We start from the raw sequence: 20,790 nt of genomic DNA, 5'->3' as shown, positions 1-20,790 counted from the left end.
TTAGACCCATCATTTCATATGTATAGTTGGGATTATGTATTCCAATGTGCATTATTTTGCATTTATCAACATTGAATTTCATCTGCCATTTTGTTGCCCAGTCACTCAGTTTTGTGAGATCCCTTTGTAACTCTTCGCAGTCTGTTTTGGATTTAACTGTTTGGAATAATTTAGAGAAAATTCGGCAAATAGTTTCAGGCGAAAAAAACCCTGATTTTGTTTCAGAAAGGCCAACTTGTTTTGTTTTGACATTTTTTAAGCAAACCCCTTTGACATTTCATTTTGAAAAGACATTTTCAAACCAAAATGTTGATTCGAAGCAACATTCAAAACATTGCATTTGACCCATGCAAAAAAAGTTCAGTTTTTTAGCAAGAAAAAACAAACAAAAAAGAAATCAGTTTTGGTTTGAAATGCACTGGGTGGTTTTTTTTCTAATTTATTGGCTCAGCTACCGAACCAAAAATTCCATTGCTCACTCTAGTTTCCAAAATAAGGAAAAATAATTCCTTCTACTGCAAATGTTATCTTTGGTATATACCTTTGGTATAGCTCCTTGTATAGTCAGTATTTCCCAACGTCCCTTACAAGCAATAAGTTAACTACTGGTACTCGTTCCAGAATAAGTGTGTCCACGCAGAATGTTATTCATAGAATATAAGGCCAGATGGGTCCATTAAAGCATCTAGTCTGACCTCCTGTATAGCACAGGCCAGAGAATTTCACCCAGGTTTTCCTGAATGTGATTAAACCTGTGTCTGACTAAAGCACACCTTTCAGAAAGGCAGCCAGGCTGGATTTGAAGACAAAAGATGGAGAATCCACCACTTCCCTTGGTAGTTCATGCCAGTGGTTAACCACCCTCATTGTCAGCATTGTGTGCCTTGCTTCTCACAGAAACTTTGTCTGGCTTCAGCTTCCAGCCATTAGTCCTTGCTATGCCATTTCCTGCTAGATTAAAGAGCCCCATGAAGGTCGTCAGACACTGTCGTCTTCTGCTTGAGAAATTGAACAGATTGAGCTCTCTGGGAATGTCCATACTGCAACCTCCCCCTGCCCTATTGCAGAAAGCCTCAGGGCCAGGTCAGCTGGGCTTGTGGGGTTCACACTACAGGGCTCAATATAGCAGTGTAGACGTTCCAGCCCAGGCTTGGAGACCCTCCCCGCTTGCTGGGCTTCAGAGCCTGGCACCTGAATCTACACTATTTTCTCCAGCCCTTGAATCATTTTTGTGGCTCTTTTCTGCACCCTCCGCAATTTTTGAACATCCTTTTGAAAACATGGACACCAGAACTGGATGCAATATTCCTATATCGGTCTCCCCGATGCCAGAGACCAGTGTTTACCAGATGGTGGGTCACGACACGCCAGTGGGTTGCAGGAAGGGTCTAGGTGGGTTGCATGTGCTCTCGCCCCGCAGCCTAGGCTCTCACTTCCCCTGGGCAGCAGGCGGCAGCATAGGGAGTGAGATCGCAGCAGCAGAGGATAGGAAGCAGCTGGAGCCAGCAAAGAGACAGTCAGTGGCCTGGTAGTGACTATGGCCCAGCCACCGGGAGAGAGGAGCTGGGGCTGTGGGAAGGGACAGGGCTGGGAAAGCTACTGCAAGGGAGTTGTGGGGGGAGGAGCTCAGCAGGGGGCTTGGACTGAGCAGCAGAGTGGAGATGGGGGAGCAGGGAGCTGAGAAGGGGCAGAGGGTGCAGGAGTAATGGTGGGCCCCCCTAAAATGGTGGGTTGCATTAGTAAAATGTTGGGAGCCACAACCATATACAGAGGGGAAATAACCTCCCTGCTACTCCTCTGTTTCTACATCCAAGGACCTCATCAGCCCTTTTACCACAGCTTCACACTGGGAGTTCAGGTTAAGCTGTGCACCTGCTACAACCCCTAGATCCTTTCAGGGTCCCTGCTTGCCAGGATACAGTCCCCCGTTCTGTCGATGTGGCCTGCGTTCCTTGTCCTTAGATGTATAACTTTGCACTGGCTGTATAAAAATGTATTTTGCTTGAAATGGCTCACCTCATCAAGTGAGCCAGATCCCCCTGTAGAACTGCCCCGTCCTCATTATTATTTACCAACCTTTGTGTCATCTACAAATTTTATCAGCAGTGATTTTATATTTATTTCCAGATCACTGATGAACATGTTGAATAGTGTTGGGCCTAGAACGGATCCCTATGGATCCTCACTAAACACTCCGCATTTGATGATGATTCCCCATTGACAACTACTTTTTGAGATCTCCCAGGTAACGAGTTCATTTAATGTATGCTTTACTGATATCACATAGTACTAATTTTTTAATCATGTGGTACTAAGTCAAATGCCCTACAAAACACTAAGTCTATAACATCTCCGCAGTTACCTTTATCAGCCGAACTTGTAATCTCCTCTAAGAATAAAATCAGGTTTGTTTGACAAGACCTGTTTTCCATAAAACCATATTGACTATCATTAATTGTATTCCTATTCTTTAGTAATTGAATCTCCTATCAGCTTTTCCATTATTTTGCCCAGGACTTATGTGCAGCTAACTGTCCTATAGTTACCCAAGTTATCCCACTTGTCCTCTTTGAATACTCGCACAACAGTAGCATTGTTTGAGTCTCTGGAATTTCATTGGTATTTTGAGATTTATTAAAAATTAACATCAATGAGCTGTCAGTTCTTTTAGGACTCTTGGGTGCAAGTTATCCAGGGCTACTGATTTTAAAATGTTTATCCTGAGTAGATGTATAACATCCACCTTACTTAATAAGAGAGGGACTGGAAAGTACTTTGCCATCCTCATGCAATACAAGCACATCATCATGTTTTTTTCTAGATACAGAACAGAAATATTTACTGAATACTCTTGATTTTTCTGGATTATTAACAACAATTTTACCATCTCTATCTAGTAATGGGCCTATATAATTGCTATTATTTATTTTGTTCCTAATATACTTTAAAATCTCCTTCTGACTGTCCTTAGCACTTCTAGTCATGAATATTTCCCTTATGTCTTTAGCTTCCCTTATCAATTTTCTACACTTCATAATTTCTCATTTATATCAATTACTATCTATCTGCCCTTGTTTTCCATTTTTTATACTTTGCCATTTTATTTCTAGTTACTGCCTTCATTAAACCAAGATGGGTTTTAGTTAAAGTTGTCCTCTTTTATTATGGAATCGTGGCTTTTTTTCCATCTAATAAACTCTTCCTAAAGAACTCCCAATTTTCATTCAAATTTTTCTGGCTAAATGTTTCCTCCCAGTCAATTTCACTTACAATTTTCCTCAGCTTTGGGAAAGTAGCCCCTTTGATGCCCCAAGTGCATATATCAATGATTGGGACTATCCTCTGTTTCCCTATGTTGAATATAATCAGATCACATTGACTGGTCCTTAAGCAACCACCAATTTCCAGTCTAGTGATTAATTCATCTTTAGCCATCACAAGGAGGTCCAAAATAGAATTACCTTATGTTGGGTGTTATACCTTTTGTGTCAGAAGATCACTTGTGATAGCTACTTCAGTAAATTTCCAAGTGCAGACAAGCTCTATGTTTCCAGCCCTTGTGGTTGCAGAGAAATGCTTGAACATGGAACTGGAATGTACCCTAGCCTCAGAAACCCGACGGCAAATAAAAAGAACTCAATATTTATTTTAAAAATATCTCATGCTTTTTGGGGCCTGATTCATGATTTTTGAACACTTGGGGTTGGCAGTACTGCATAAAGTTATGACATTTCTTCAGTTTGTTTGCCGTCAGTTTATAAGCCACCAGGGGCATGCAAATCCTTTTGGGCTGGGCACTAAGCAAACTGGAAATGATTCTGTACTTTAAGAAAACCGAGGCAATCCATGGATTCCAAGGCCAGGAGGGACACCTGTGATCATCCACTCTAACCTCCTCTATAACACAGGCCAGAAAATGGCCCCAAGTAATTCCTGTTTGAACTAGGTCTTTATTTTTATTTTTAATCCAGTTGATTTTAAAATTGCCAGTGATGGAGAATCCACTATGGTCCCTGGTAAACTGGTCCAGTGCTTAATTACCCTCACTGTTAAAAATGTGCTCCTTATTTCTAATCTGAAATTGTCCAGCTTCAACTTCCAGCCATTCAACCTTATATCCCTTTCTCTGCTAGACTGAAGAGTTCATTATTAAAAATTTGTTCCCCATACAGGTACTTACAGACTGTGATCAAGTCACCCCTTAACCTTCTCTTGGTTAAACTAAATAGATGGAACTCCTTGAGTCTATCACTATAAGGCAGGTTTTCTAATCTTTTAATCATTCTTGTGACTCTTCTCTGACCCCTCTCCAACTGATCAACAAAACCATATCCTGAAAGCAACAATACATATCCCATGACAAGTGATGACACCAGATGCCTTTCAATGCATGTTCACTTTAAGAAAAATGGGATCACTGTGTCTTCTAAGCAGATTAAAGCTTCTTGCAATCCACATGCAAAACTGGATGAGCTGCTGGCAAGAGAGCAGAGAATACAAACAACAGAAAAGCTTGCATCAGCTCAGACATGTGCTTTCAGCAGCAACCTAAAGGACTCTTCACTGACTTCCTCCTGTAATTTATATTTTACTATATTTGTATCTCCTTTTGGAAGGTTGATACGCTGTGCTTGGTAAGGCCAGTAGAGTATTTCCAACACACCTCTGACCAACATACTAACTAAGGTAGAATCCTTCCTACCAACACTACAAAAAGAAGGATTCTGAGGACTCCTCCTGAAGGTCGAAACAAGAGACTGGACTTCTACATAGAGTGCTTCCATCGACGTACCCGGGCTGAAATTGTGGAAAAGCAGCATCACTTGCCCCACAACCTCAGCCGTGCTGAACACAACGCCATCAACAGCTTCAGGAACAACTCTGACATCATAATCAAAAAGGCTGCAAAGCAGGTGCTGTTGTCATCATGAATAGGTCAGAATATGAACAAGAGGCTGCTAGGCAGCTCTCCAACACCACATTCTACAGGCCATTATCCTCTGATCCCACTGAGGATTACCAAAAGAAACTACATCATCTGCTCAAGAAACTCCCTGAAAAAGCACAAGAACAGATCTGTGCAGACACATGCCTAGATGCACGACCTGGGGTATTCTATCTGCTACCCAAGATTCATATACCTGGAAATCCTGGACATCCCATCATCTCAGGCATTAGCACCCTGACAACAGGATTGTCTGGCTATGTGGACTCTCTCCTCAGACTCTACGCTACCAGCACTCCCAGCTATCTTTGAGACACCACTGACTTCCTGAGAAAACTACAATCCATCGGTGATCTTCCAGAAAACACCATCCTGGCCACTATGGATGTAGAAGCCCTCTACACCAACATTCCACACAAAGATGGACTACAAGCCGTCAGGAACAGTATCCCCGATAATGTCACGGCAAACCTGGTGGCTGACCTTTGTGACTTTGTCCTCACCCACAACTATTTCACATTTGGGGACAATGTATACCTTCAAATCAGCGGCACTGCTATGGGTATCTGCATGGCCCCACAGTATGCCAACATTTTTATGGCTGACTTAGAGCAACGCTTCCTTAGCTCTCGTCCCTTAACGCCTCCTACTCTACTTGCGCTACATTGATGACATCTTCGTCATCTGGACCCATGGAAAGGAAGCCCTTGAGGAATTCCGCCATTATTTCAACAATTTCCATCCCACCATCAACCTCAGCCTAGACCAATCCACACAAGCGGTCCATTTTCTGGACACTACTGTGCTAATAAGCGATGGTCACATAAACACCACCCTATACCCGAAACCTACTGACCACTATACTTACCTACATGCCTCCAGCTTCCATCCACGAAACACCACACGATCCATTGTCTACAGCCAAGCTCTAAGATACAACCGCATTTGCTCCAACCCCTCAGACAGAGACAAACACCTACAAGATCTCTATCAAGCATTCTTAAAACTACAATACCCACCTGCTGAAGTGAAAAAACAGATTGACAGAGCCAGAAGAGTACCCAGAAGTCACCCACTACAGGACAGGCCCAACAAAGAAAATAACAGAACGCCATTAGCCATCACCTTCAGCCCCCAACTAAAACCTCTCCAGTGCATCATCACAGATTTACAACCTATCCTGAAGGATGATCCCTCACTCTCACAGATCTTGGGAGACAGACCAGTCCTCTCTTACAGACAGCCCCCCAACCTGAAGCAAATACTCTCCAGCAACCACACACCACACAACAAAAATATTAACCCGGGAACCTATCCTTGCAACAAAGCCCGATGCCAACTCTGTCCACATATTTATTCAAGTGACACCATCATAGGACCTAATCACATAAGCCATGCCATCAGAGGCCCGTTCACCTGCACATCTACCAATGTGATATATGCCATCATGTGCCAGCAATGCCCCTCTGCCATGCACATTGGCCAAACCAGACAGTCTCTACGCAAAAGAATAAATGGACACAAATCTGACATCAGGAATCATAACATTCAAAAACCGGTAGGAGAACACTTCAACCTCTCTGGCCACTCAGTAACAGACTTAAAGGTGGCAATTTTGCAACAGAAAAGCTTCAAAAACAGACTCCAATGAGAAACTGCTGAGCTTGAATTAATATGCAAACTAGATACCATTAACTTCTGTTTGAATAGAGACTGGGAGTGGCTGGGTCATTACACATATTGAATCTATTTCCCTAAGTTAAGTATCCTCACACCTTCTTATCAACTGTCTAAATGGGCCATCTTGATTATCACTACAAAAGTTTTTTTCTCCTGCTGATAATAGCTCATCTCAACTAATTAGCCTCTCACAGTTTGTATGGCAACTTCCAACTTATCAGTATGTATCTATATATCTTCTTACTATATGTTCCATTCTATGCATCCAATGAAGTGGGCTGTAGCCCACGAAAGCTTATGCTCTAATAAATTTGTTAGTCTCTAAGGTGCCACAAGTACTCTTGTTGTTTTTGCGGATACAGACGAACACGGCTGCTACTCTGAAACAAGTAGAAATACAGGTTTTCTCTAGGAAGGGCCCCAGAAATACAGCAAAAGCTAATAGCTTCATAATTTTTAAAAGGACTTTTTCAGAACCTATCCCAACTTTTCTTTCAGTAAGGTGCTATTACATTTTCTGGACAGCTAGATCAACTATTTATTTTATTATTCCTATCACTAAGGCTTCCACAACTGAGACATCCAGGGTAGCCAGCATGAACTGAAGAGTACATCCAGGATCCTTAAGAAAAGGGGGCCAGTTCTTTCCCTTGCCACAATAGAAATTGGACAGGAGCACGAACATGTTGCAGGTGCTGCTGCAGTAGCCGTTTACAATGGAAGGAGAGTGGCAGAGAGGAAGAGGAGGAGAGGCAGGTGCTGGCAGGCCACCCTGACTGCCTTCCTTACCCTGGCATGGTGAATTCTGGCTCCGCAGAGTTCTATGCTTCAGCTGCACAAGGAGCTGGGATGTGATTGTTGGAGGGTTGGATTGGGAGGATTTGTGTATGGACAGAGGAGATGTACAGAGGTTGGGGAGGTCGTAAGCAGTGCGTGTACATAGTTGGGGGGGCCTTTGTTTTCAACATGTGTTTCAATCATAGCAGTATATCCATGAGTGTGAAAAGACATTCCTCAAGTGTTTGCAGACAGCAGGCCGGCTCTCCCGTGAGCTGTGGGCCCAGCTCCCTACCTCTGCCTGCAGGTACCAGAACAGAAGCCAGAGAGCAACCACCAGCAGCGGGATTCGAAGGGCCAGCTTTGCAAAAGATCCCAGGACCAAATTTTCAAGGTCTCCGCACTCCCAACTGGGGCCAGATTTTCAAAAAAGCTCAGCCCCCAGCAGGCTCCAGGGAGGGCCACAGGAGCTGCTGAGAACTTTTGAAGATTCTGTGGCTGAGCAGCCTGCCCCTTCAGACAGGAAGCACAAAGCGAGCGAGAGAACAAACACCCACCACAGCATCACCTGCACAGAGTCGCCAGCTCTCAGCCAAGAGCAGCCCCACTAACATTCCTTGGAGGACGCTTCCCTGGCTGAGTCTGTGGTCTCTGAACCCTGGGGCCCAGCTGTTATGGTGGGCTTTGGAGCTGGTGAATGCCCGATGTGGTTCTCCTGCTCTCTCAATCTGCTAGGAAAGTGCTGCCGTTCTTCTACCAACACCTCCCTCTCCAGACCAACATACATTTTCCTGAATGCGGGTATTCATGAACATCATCCAAATGTCAGAAACTTCAGAGCCAAACATAATCTAAATCCAAATACAAGCCTCTTTGCCTATCCCCAACAGACAACATGTGCATACGGCAGAGCACGTAATGTATGCACACCGCCTGCACAGAAAGCTCCCATGCGACGAGGAGCAAGGTACTGAGCAGCGTGCAGAGCAAGAGGTCAGTGTGCAGGAGGTGGGGCTGAGATGTAATAACATAGGAATACTGCTACTACAGATCTGTGTTCATTCACGAAGCTTGTATGTGACCGAGTCACGGGCAACGTGAACTTTAGGACTATATTGACTAGCAGAGGTAGCAGGAAGGGAACACAAATAGATAAGAAACCTCCAAGTAAACCCTTGCAAGGGGCTTGGGCTGGTGAGCTTGGTTACACAGCTGTTTTGCCCGGGTTGGCACAGCCGGGTTGAAAGGACTGAAACAGATCAAAAGTGACTGCGGAGGAGGCAGTTGTCAGGACCCGTTTGTGGAGAAACGAACTGATACAGAGGCAGGCCCTGTGGGATGGGTCTGTAGCAGCTGGTCCCTCTTGAGGGCCAGGCCTGGTCTGACCGACCAGTGTTAAGGCCTTCACTGTTTGAAATCCTCTCTCTCGTGCTGCGCTGTTTCCCTGCTGCTAAGGGGAAACAATCATTTGTTTTCAGAAGGCTGTTTGGTCACGCCCTGTGCTACCACCTGCTAAGCAGTCACAGGGCACTGCAGCCCCCAGCCCAGTCTAAGACTAGGAGAGTCATGGGATTCCCTGCAGGGTAGGTGAAGGCACGAGGTCTGACGCCGGGAGTGGGGTGCACTTGGGGAGATAAGAGCTGGGCCATGGGGGCAGCTGGCCCTGAACCATGACAGTCACACACGTAACATAAGGTGTGATTCCATTTACGAGTACATCAGAAAAGGGAAAGCAAACTACAGCAGAAGCAATGTGCAATTTACTGATTCTCCACTCCACCACCCACCACTTTTATGCTGGAAATAGATTGGACAATCCATGGAGTCACAACAGCATAAAACTAGGACAATGGAGAAGAGAATCTGGCTCCAGATCTCGTAAATGGAAGCATGTCCCGGCTAAGATTCTAGAAGGTTCATGTTACAGACATGGAGTTCTGCCCAGGTTTGGAAATCGAATTTATTTTCTGGACAATGGGAACTTTACATAGTTTTATGGAATCAAAGGGGGCATGTGTCACACAGCCCAGTTCTCTGGAAAGCCAGTTATTAGACTGGGAAATGCATACCCATTAGACTTATTAAAATCCATCCATGATACAAGTCTGCTGGATACATGACCTGCATGGGAACAGGACATTGCAACATTCACAGATATGATTTTAATAGAAACCTATTAATGTCTGAGCTGAGAGCAGACAGAGTCCACCAGAAATCAGCAGCAACAAATTGTTGTTTTAGAGAATCTTGAACAGAAAATCACAGGCTTGGAGGCTTCATATAGACCTACATGCTGTGGAGAATAGTAATTCAAGAAGGACTGACTGATGAGCTTTGAATGCTATGGAGAGTCAAACAAGTATCTATTTCCTATGGCGTGTCAGTAACTGATATCAGCTTAGCTAGGATTTTTGCTGCTTTGTACAATAGTAAAATCAAAAAAAGCAACATTTCCTTCCCAATCATCTATGTACAGTTGCAGATTAGCCATGGGGACAGCCCCATTATACCAGCACAACTCTGTTGAAATTAACTGAGCTACACCAGTTTACACCAGCTAAGGATCTGGCCCTAAACCATTAACCCTGACAAGACTCAAAGTTGGGCCAGCCCTTCTGAGAAGAAGCTGTCATCTTGCGTTTGCAATTTGACACAGCACCAAAGGAACCCTAAAAGCGGAATTACCTTTTTTCCTATGGTGAAATAGCACCAGGATTGAGCTTGGTAGGTGGGGATGTTTTGGTAAGACAGGAATTTTCCATCAGTCCATTTGTAGATAGCTGACCCAGGCGGAGTGTACCGATTTGCTGTGGCCGCAAAAACCCCCACCTTTGGAATGACGAAGATCTCGATGCCCATGGTTTCAGAGTTGGTCATCAAGTTCTGATATTCTTCTACATAGTCCAGCCTCTCTTTGACTAGGAAATAACAAAAAAGGATGGAAATGAAAAATAGATGCCTCCTTAATTCAACTGTGTTCCAAAGTTCAATGGAGGGCTATATTTTTGGTTATTTTGTATGCATGGCACTGAGTAGCCAAATTAAAAGTCCTGTGCTAAAGGGCTTAACAATCAAAGGGCAAGTTAATTTACTGTTGGGCTCTACCTGCACAGTCCAGCCCTCAGCAAAGTGACCTGACAAGTGATGGCCACAGACAATGGACAGCATGGACCAGGAAGACAAGGGTTCCGTAAACACAGCGCTGTGAGTGGAAGGATGTTACATGTATTGCAGAGGCCACTCTGCTTAAGGATGCAAAACAGTTGCCTTTGTACCTCCCTGTGCATAAGACATACTGATCATTTTCCAACACATTCGCCTCCAGAGCTGCATTCTGTAGGTCCGGTCTCTGCCAGCCCATGAATGCTTCTAGAAAGTTGGAGCAAAATCCCTTCAGTCAGGCATTTTCCCACTATGAGAGGGTTAAAAAAAAATCACCTTTTTTTAGTTTAAAAAGGGGTGGGGAAGGTCCCTGAACTTTGAATCTAATTGAGGAGACCATTGGAAGGAGGTGGTGGGCACTGGCCCCAGGCTCCAGCCACGTGGCCCTAGCCCCTGGTGCTGATCCTCTGCCCCAGTTGCATGGCAGCAGGCACCAAATCACGGCTCTGTTCCTGGGCTCCTGCCACTTAGTGGTGGGAGCTGGCCCCAGGTGCCAACCCCTGGCCCTGGCCACACAGCAGCAAGTGCTGGCTCCAGCCACTCAATGGCGGGTGCTGACTCCTGGCTGCAGCCACAAACCCCTGGGCTCCAGCACCCACCTCCGAGCTCTGGCCATGCAGCGGCAGGCAATAGCCCTGGGCGCTGACCCACAGCTCCAGCTGCATGGCAGTGGGCTCCAATCCCTGGCTCCAGCCATGCAGTTCCTGTCCCCAGCTCCGGGTTCGGGCACTGAGCCTTGGACGCATGGCAGCAGACACCAGGCCCTGCCTCTGGCCATGCAACAGTGGGGCTCATCACCGACCCCCATCGCCCCGGCGCCTGCTGCCTCCCACAGCCCTGTATCCATTCCCACCCATTGCCCCTGGACCCTGCTGCCTTTCTGGCCTCACATCCACCCCTACCCCCATTACCATGGGCCCCCACTGCCTCCCACAGCCCCACATCCATCCTCCCCACACCCAGGACCCTTCAGCCTCCCCCAGCCCTGCATCCATCCCCCCATTGCCTCTGGCCCCTGTTGCCTCCCCACTTTGCCCTCCCCCTCCCCATCCAGGGCTTAATGGGTCCTGGGGCTTGCTGAGAAAAGTGATATTAACAAACGTGCAAGTATCACTTTTCACAGCAGACTTACTAGCTATCTATGAAAAGTGATACCTGTATGTTTGTTAATATCACTTATCACTTTTCATAGCCTCCCAGGTAGCTACTAAGTGTGCTGTGATATTAACAAATATACAAATATCTCTGTTCACAGCAAGCCCCAAGACCCATGAAGCCCTGCATGGGGCGAGGGAGGGGAGGGGAGGGGAAGTGAAGGGGGAGGCAGCATGATTTTTGTTATTGAGTCTGCCAAGAAACCCTACAAATACTCGTTACAATTATTTGGAAGTTGAATCTGTGCCTATGTAATTGTTTTTCCGAAAGTTAATTAAGTATTTTAGGGGGAAAGTGTCAGTGCGGCCACCAGTGAGAGTTGGTGGCTGCACTCTGAGGCCACCCAAACATTTGTTGTGAGAATCCCTGGACTATAGGCTGGAGCACACAAGGGGAAAAAATAGTGGGTGCTCAGCACCCACCAGCCACAGTTGCTCGGCAGCTGGGGGAGGCACTTGCAGGAGGGCGGAGAGCAGCAAGCGGCAGGCGGGCGGGGCCTTGGGGGAGGGGTTGGAGTGGGCCAGGAAGAGACAGAGAGGGCAGAGCCTTGGGGAGGAGGGGGAGCAGGGGTGGGAAGAGGCAGAGCCGGGGGGGGCTTGGAGCAGGGCAGGGGGGAGCAGCCCCGGGGGAAAAAGAAAACTTAGCACCTATGCATGCGAGGAATGTTAAAAGCTGCTTTCTCTCCAACCACAAGACTTCATTGAAATCACACGGCTTAAAAGGAGTGCACAGAGAGGTTTTGAGTCTGCAGCTGAAGTTCCAGTCCCACCCCTATCACTGACCCTCTTTAATAATACTTTGTACAAAGCATTTTGCAAGCATTATTTTTCAGTTGCTCCTTAAAGCTCTTAACTGTGCAGACCCCAGCTATATGTAAAACCTCTTTCATAACAGAGCCATTTAATACTTAATGCATAGCATTGTTCAGTCCTAGATCTCAACATGCATTATAAAGGCAGGTGAGTCTCGTTACAATGATTGAATTTGCCTTCACTCAGTAAGTTCTTCACACGCAACCCGCCCACTCACACACAAACAGCGAGTTAAGCTAGTTCTCCTGCAGGAGTGGAAGGCAGGCAGTAGATAAATGTTGTTGCCATTTCTAAATATTGAGAGGTGCTTATGCTACAGTGATGGGGTGAAATCCATGTCCAGTTTACAGATGGGTACACAGAATTGAAATGATTTCCCCAAGGCCATTTCATAACAGAGCTGGGAATAGAAACCAGGCACTCTGAACACTAGTCTAGTACCCTATGCAGTGCAGTTCTAGAGATGAATTTTCCTAGTACTAAGCAATCAAGCAGTTTTCAACCAGATGCTAAATAGGTGAGAAAGCCTGACCTTTGGTCTTCTAATATGTACATCCATACTGTGACATTGCACTCTATATGTTTTATGGAAATATGCTTATGAGTGTGAATATGATGTAATTGGAATATGCTTTATGCAAAAGGTCTCTTGTAAGGTATCATAAAAAAGGTTATAACCAACTGAAAATATTCCTCCTATTTGTATGCATGTATCATTCTTGTATCTGAAGCTAGAAATATGAAGTATAACTCTGAGGTCCTATTGTAAATATGTAAAGTGTGGGCCAGTAATGGTGGTTTAGAATCCCATAGACTAGGACAATTGGTTGTAAATGGTTTATTTACCTGAAAGCCTTCTTGTGCATGTGTGGGCCAACCCAGGAAAAATGGAGACTTGGGATCTTACAGTGACATGTGACCATGTCATATGATACTGGAATCCATCTTAATCCTTGTACTTTTCCATTGATGAGGTGAGGGTGGGGACAAGCACAGACAAAAGATTCCCGAGTGCCAAAGCTATAAAAGGGGGTGGAGCAGGACAAAAGGGGCCAGTCATGAGAAAATCCCTGCTTACCACCTGAGATGTCTGCTGGAACTAACAAGGACTGTACCAGGGGAAAGGATTGGGCCCAGACTAGGAAGGAGTCTAGTCTGTGAAAGAAGCTTGTTGGACTATCTCTGAGGGTGAGATATTACCTGTAATCAGTTTCTTAATGTATTAGGCTTAGATTTGCATGGTTTTGCTTTATTTTGCTTAGTGACTTACTTTGTTCTGTCTGTTATTACTTGAAACCATTTAAATCCTACTTTTTATACTTAATAAAATCACTTGAGTTTATTAATAAACCCAGAGTAAGTGATTAATACCTGGTGGAGCAAACAGCTGTGCATATCTCTCTATCAGTGTTATAGAGGGTGGACAATTTATGAATTTACCCTGTATAAGCTTTATACAGAGTAAAACGGATTTATCTGGAGTTCAGGCTCCCAGAAAGGCTGAACACTGGGCACTGGGAAAGTCCCTGTTAACTGAGAAGCTCCTTGGCTGAGTGAATCTGTTTCAGTGAACTGCAGAGAGATGTTGTCCAACCTTTGGGTCTGTGCTGGAGTGTCTAACTCAGCAAGACAGGAGTGGAGGGGCACCTGTTCTGGCAGGAGGGTTGTTCTCAGTGGTATCCCAGCTCACTGAGTGACACTCTTGAGGGGAGTCTCTGTGAAAGAACCCATCACACAAAGAATGAAAAATGAGGGCAGGAGAGCAGTGAAAAAAATCTTTCTGTACCTCTGCTGAGCTCTCACACACTCACTAGCAAAGAACAACCTTGCACAAGAGACAAAGAGAGAAAACACTTCAACTTGCCATACTTACACCTTTTGTTAATCATCATCATCATTATTATTATTCATATAGCACCAAATATATGCTAGGTGCTGTCATGTTTCAGGGCAACTGCACCTGTGTTTTCCCTCAGTGGTACAGCAAGGGCCCCTAGCTCCCCTGCCATCGCCTCTCTTGGGTGGAGACCTGCGTTTCTTTTCTTCCTGAACAGGGTGTCTACAGGCTGAACAATTCCCAGCCATCACTGTGTTATTCCCAGGAAAAGACAATCTGTCTAAGCACACTTGCTTGCTTTCTCTCCAGGGACTAATAGTGTTTGCTGGCCACAATTAAGCTACCACACAGCTCTTCCTAAGCAAGCACGTTTATTCTTTGGGTAAAAGCACTCCAGAGAAAACATATTAAAAACGAGAAGAGAACCTATGTGCACACAGACAAGTTTACCAGAGGTCACCCCAACTCTACCATGGGCTATGGCAGGAGAAGTTCTTCCATACCCCACAAAGCGGTCTCTGCTATGGTCAGAAGCCTCAGCTCAGAACCAGCACCCAGTCCTATGGGGCCTCAGATGGTCAAATCCTTCCAACCCTAAAGATTGGGGCCCTCTGTCGCCCAGAGGTCCTGCCCATTTGTTGGATCAGGGAGAAGGTCCTGAGTCATCTTTCTGTGAAGTCCTTTCTGTGTCTGTAGATCCCTGGAGAATCCAGATTGTGTCTCTGAACTGCCCGCATGTAACAGGTCATCAATAGACAACAGGTGCCCCCACAAGGCGAAGTTTCAAAGACTGAGTGTGTAGGTGGGGAGTTGCAATGCCCTCACCTCATGTATTTCCTAGGAGCTCCACTTCACACTTCTTGTCCCCAAAAAGTCCTCGGAAGTTCCTAATCCGTCCCAGAGATTGTACTAGTCAGTCTCCTGTAGATGCTCCACAATAACACATCCACACTTGCATTTTTAATACAATAGACCCCAAGATATTAAACTTAATTCAATAACATTTATCTTAATTCCATAAGATGTGTCCAGGGGAGTGTCAGACCAATCACATGTGCTCCCAGATGAGAAGACTGAGTCTGAGCTCCACAGAGCTCACAATCTAAATCTCTACCACTAGGAGCAACAAAGTGAGCCATAGTAGCAGAGCTGTCTACCAGTCACAGATCTCTTACCTTCTAGCATGGCGATCCATGCACTCCCATCACATAGATAGAGCCCTTTCTGAGAAGCGTTAAACCAGAACTGGGCCTTTTCATTCTTCGTGCAGGGAGGTCGGGATCCTAGAGTCACTTTCATGTCAGCCTCTGAACACAAAACAAAAGCAAACAGGTCCCTTTAATGCCCTCAATACAATGAAAGATTAAATTGGACTATTAAAAATGGAGACCACTGCCCTGCCAGAGCATATAGCATAGGGTGGCCTGGATTGGGTAGAGACTCCTACAGATCACAGTGGGTTACATGGCTTAGGACCCACACCCAGCAAAGCACCTAAGCACACACTTAGCTTTAAGTACATCAGCGTACCCCGCTCATGTCAATTAGAGTACCGCTGCGCTTAACATCAAGCATGTGCTTTAGTGTTGTGCTGAATGGGGCCTTCACTCACGAGAAAGAGACTGTATGTCCACTTTGCAGGAGCAATTAGCAAGGGCACTGTTCCAAGACAAAGCCAGACTCAGCAGATATGCTGCAGAGCTCTGAGGGCTTAATCTAGTCCATATCTGTTAAGGCCCAAGGTCCAGAAATCTGGAGATATCATACAAAATGTACAAGAGCTTAATTTGTATATTGATCACTATGCAGTGCCTCGATTCCATATGTTTTAAAAGTGGAAAAAACTTTTCTTTTTTTAATTTTCTCCCCCTACTCCGAGCTCTCCCCCTGGTATCTCAATTCAGCTGCTAGTTCAGTTTCTCTGAACCACCTACTGCAGAACTCTACAGAGTCCAGCATCACCTGATTTGGGCTGATTTGGGCTGGTGGGGCGGAACTGCTCTCTCTCTCTCTCCTGGCTTACATCACCCCCTGCCACAACCACCTTACCAGCCACAGAGTGCGCTCTCGGATCCCCCTGCTCTCAGTGCCTGGCTCTCCTTTGCTCTGCAGCGACTCCCGAAACTTGGGCCTGATTCTCCTCGCTCTTACACCAGTGCAAATCAGGGGTAACTTCACTGACATCTGAGGAATCACACTGGTGTGAGCCAGTGGAAACTCAGGCATGGAGATGCATTAATGGATTCCTCCCAGAATTCCAGAGTGAGCTCCCTGCTCTATTCCCTTCGGGGACACAAAGACCTGGACCACACCATCCTTCCAGGAGCTACAAGCCCTGGAAGATGCTGCACTATGCTTAGAATGATAGTAAATAGCCTGGAGGGGAAACAGAACCACAGCAGTGCTTAGAATAACAGCATAGGGAATAACACTGGGATGTTTTCTGAGCAAGAGAGACCAGCCCAGACCTGTTTCCACAGAGCTCCACACAGCAGTGCTCTAATGAGAATATTACTGTGCACTACAGGCATTACATCCCCAGGACAGCTCTCACAGGCTGATCTGCAATTCTGCTGGCAGGGCCTTGTTCCCTAGCAATTCTCAGAAGTGGCGTTTGCAAACTGACACGTACCGCAAAGATCAGACTCAGAAACGCAGCTTCTCTTGCTATTTCCAAGGGATAAAACCAGCTTCCTTATTGACAGGGCTCTGCAGAATTTGACACCCAATCCACCCCTTGCCAGAACTGGATGCTAGCCTAAGCTTTCATGTTAAAAAAAAAAAATTAAGCTTGTAGCTTTTATGGGACTGACAAACACCTTCCAAACAGGAACAGAATGCACAACACAATAGTGCTACCTGCCTGAGTCTGCAGACAGCTAGACACAATGAATATGAATGGCCTGAATTGTCCCCATGCGATTTAATAAGGTCTTCACGCTGAAGTCTAATGAAGACTGAATGGCGGATTTATTTCAGGAGTGGGTCTCTGGACTGCTGTATGGGCCAACTCTCCTCCCTGCATCATCCCGTTGGGCCCTCTCTCCATATGCCCCATCCTAAGACTATTCATTAGCGTCAACTCTTACCCAGACCAATAGATTAGACCAAATCAGTCATTTCTGGGCCAAGCCATTCTGGAGTTATGACAAGCCAAAACAAACCTTCAGAAGGGGAGAAAACCTTCCTTTTTTAACCCTCGTCTCTCTCAAAACCCTTGTCTCTCTCTCTCGCGACACGCCATTCGCTTTTCAGAAAGATACCCACCCTAAAATCATCCATGAAGCTTATAGCAGAACAAGAAGCTGGGTCTGCTGCTGCCCAGGCCCCTCACTGTAGTCACTTTACTATCCTTATTCTAAATATACTTCTATTTTAAGATTCTTCCTATACTATACTTACAGGAAATTGCTTAGGGAAATACATTATCTTGCATATTGCTGTTAACTAAGTGTCGTTCTGGGAAAGGAGATGAGCTACTGCTATTCCTTCCAAGCTTGGCCCAGGCACCTGATGGGAAATACCCACAAGATTGCTCTGTTCCATGACTGATTCTGCAAGTTTCCAAGAAAAGGAATAGGATAAAATCAATGGAAGACAAAAATTCCTTCCCCTGAGATGCTAAACGCCTTGCAACTCTTGCCTGCTTGCTATGCAGTCCACTCACCGTGGTTGGCTTTCCCATCAGACTAGTATCAGGCTCCGTGCAGTTAGAAAGCAGCACTAAGGTTCTGCTCTAACGTTCTGCTAATGCGCGATGGTGAGGCACCTCATGAACTAACTATCTGCTGCATGTTACTGACCGTCAGGGTATTTCAGCACCTCATTGCTCGCTGGCTTCACTGGGAGATCCTGCAGTACTGGGGGGATGGAGAGCACTGCTAGCTTAAAGTTCATGTTAGTGCACATCCTTGAGGTAGCATCAGATCCTGGCAACAGGACTAGCTGTCTTAACAAGCCCTGAAAAGAGAGGAAGAAAAACTAGGGAGATCAAGTTTCAGAGTAACAGCCGTGTTAGTCTGTATTCACAAAAAGAAAAGGAGTACTTGTGGCACCTTAGAGACTAACCAATTTATTTGAGCATAAGCTTTCGTGAGCTACAGCTCACTTCATTGGATGCATACTGTGGAAAATACAGAAGATGTTTTTATATACACAAACCATGAAAAAATGGGTGTTTATCACTACAAAAGGTTTTTTCTCCCCCCACCCTACTCTCCTTCTGGTAATAGCTTATCTAAAGTGATCACTCTCCTTACAATGTGTATGATAATCAAGGTGGGCCATTTCCAGCACAAATCCAGGTTTTCTCCCCCCCAACCCACCCCCCCAAAAAACCCCACTCTCCTGTTGGTAATAGCTTATCTAAAGTGATCATTCTCCTTACAATGTGTATGATAATCAAGGTTGGCCATTTCCAGCACAAATCAAGGTTTTCTCCCCACCCCCGCAACAAACCCACTCTCTTGTTGGTAATAGCTTATCTAAAGAGATCACTCTCCTTACAATGTGTATGATAATCAAGGTGGACCATTTCCAGCACAAATCCAGGTTTTAACAAGAACGTCTGAGGGACAGTGGGGGAGGGGGGAAACAAACATGGGAAAATAGGTTACTTTTTATAATGACTCAACCATTCCCAGTCTCGATTCAAGCCAAAGTTAATTGTATCCAATTCGCAAATTAATTCCAATTCAGCAGTCTCTCGGAGTCTGTTTTTGAAGTTTTTTTGTTGAAGGATAGTCACTTTGAGATCAGAAATCGAGTGACCAGAGAGATTGAAGTGTTCTCCGACTGGTTTTTGAATGTTATAATTCTTGACTTCTAATTTGTGTCCATTCATTTTTTTACGTAGAGACTGTCCAGTTTGACCAATGTACATGGCAGAGGGGCATTGCTGGCACATGATGGCATATATCACATTGGTGGATGTGCAGGTGAACGAGCCTTTGATAGTGTGGCTGATGTTATTAGGCCCTGTGATGGTGTCCCCTGAATAGATATGTGGGTACAGTTGGCAACAGGCTTTGTTGCAAGGATAGGTTCCTGGGTTAGTGGTTCTGTTGTGTGGTATGTGGTTGCTGGTGAGTATTCGCTTCAGGTTGGGGGGGCTGTCTGTAGGCAAGGACTGGCCTGTCTCCCAAGATTTGTGAGAGTGTTGGGTCATCCTTCAGGATAGGTTGTAGATCCTTGATAATGCGTTGGAGGGGTTTTAGTTGGGGGCTGAAGGTGACGGCTAGTGGCGTTCTGTTATTTTCTTTGTTAGGCCTGTCCTATAGTAGGTGACTTCTGGGAACTCTTCTGGCTCTGTCAATCTGTTTCTTCACTTCCGCAGGTGGGTATTGTAGTTGTAAAAATGCTTGATAGAGATCTTGTAGGTGTTTGTCTCTGTCTGAGGGGTTGGAGTAAATGCGGTTGTATCGCAGAGCTTGGCTGTAGACAATGGATCATGTGGTATGGTCAGGGTGAAATCTGGAGGCATGTAGGTAGGAATAATCCATCAAGACTGCAGGGCATGGGCAATGATAAGTGGTGGTCTGTGGTTTGAATTTCCCTTAAACTCCTACAGTCTGAGTGGGTGTGATTCATGAACGAGGGTCAGAGTTTAATGACACCATCTTAGCTTTCCAAGATGTCCATCCACAGCAGTTCTAGAGCCATCATCATATTAATGTCAATGATGAGACAATTAGCTTTAAAAAGACCTCGCTGCCAAATTAGAGACCAAGAATGACCACAGGCAACTGTCCCCTTGCCTTTACAAAATCACTGACACTTCAAAAACCACATCAGTCCCATAGATAAGGGACAGTCAATATTTTTTCACACCTCTAAGATATTTGCTTAAAAACTTTTGACATTTTAACAAACTGCCTGAGTCACTTTCTATGTGTCATGCAAGTCTGGGAAAATGCCAAGAAATGTTGGGTCAGATTCCAGTGCGTGTGGCTAGCCTTCCTCTTGCAGGTGCTTCAGCAATTTCACACACGGCACTTCAGTCCCTATCAACCCGCAGCATAGCCTGCTATGAGTGGAACATATGGCAGGCGTAGCTGACAAACTGACATTGGATTTCTGCGTATTGTGCTTTTACATTTCCCATGCTCAGAGCTGGATCCACATCCCATTGAAATCAATGGGAGTTGCTTTGGGTTAGGGAAGTAGGGGCAGATTTTTCAAAGGTGTTTAGGGATCTAAAGATGAACACAGCCATCTCGTGGTATTTTCAAAACACACCTATACATCTAGTGGTATTTTCAAACTCTCCTAAGATACCTAATTTATGGGTTTCAATGGGAATTGGATGCCTAACTTGCTTAGGCACGCTGGAAAATCTCACTAGGCCTCTGTCTGCATCTTTAGGCACCTAAATAATCTGGCTCTCAGTGCATAGATACGGCAGTGCTCAGCTTTGCGTAAAA

General features: G+C 45.3%; 1 protein-coding gene across 1 annotated transcript in view; it reads right to left on the bottom strand.

Moving 5' to 3' along the window:
- Positions 1–20,790, bottom strand: part of TSPEAR (thrombospondin type laminin G domain and EAR repeats) — an 83,600-nt gene that overhangs the window by 36,845 nt on the left and 25,965 nt on the right. The window contains exons 5-7 of the mRNA XM_048864889.2: positions 18,172–18,328; positions 15,544–15,675; positions 10,088–10,320 (exon numbers count right to left, since the gene is read on the bottom strand). Coding sequence (XP_048720846.1) covers positions 10,088–10,320; positions 15,544–15,675; positions 18,172–18,328 — 522 coding nt within the window. The remainder of the gene's footprint in view (positions 1–10,087; positions 10,321–15,543; positions 15,676–18,171; positions 18,329–20,790) is intronic.

Source organism: Caretta caretta, chromosome 9, assembly GCF_965140235.1.
Source record: "Caretta caretta isolate rCarCar2 chromosome 9, rCarCar1.hap1, whole genome shotgun sequence".
NCBI lineage: Eukaryota > Metazoa > Chordata > Testudines > Cheloniidae > Caretta > Caretta caretta.
Note: the sequence above shows the minus strand (reverse complement) of the source record. Positions and strands in the feature narration are given on the sequence as shown.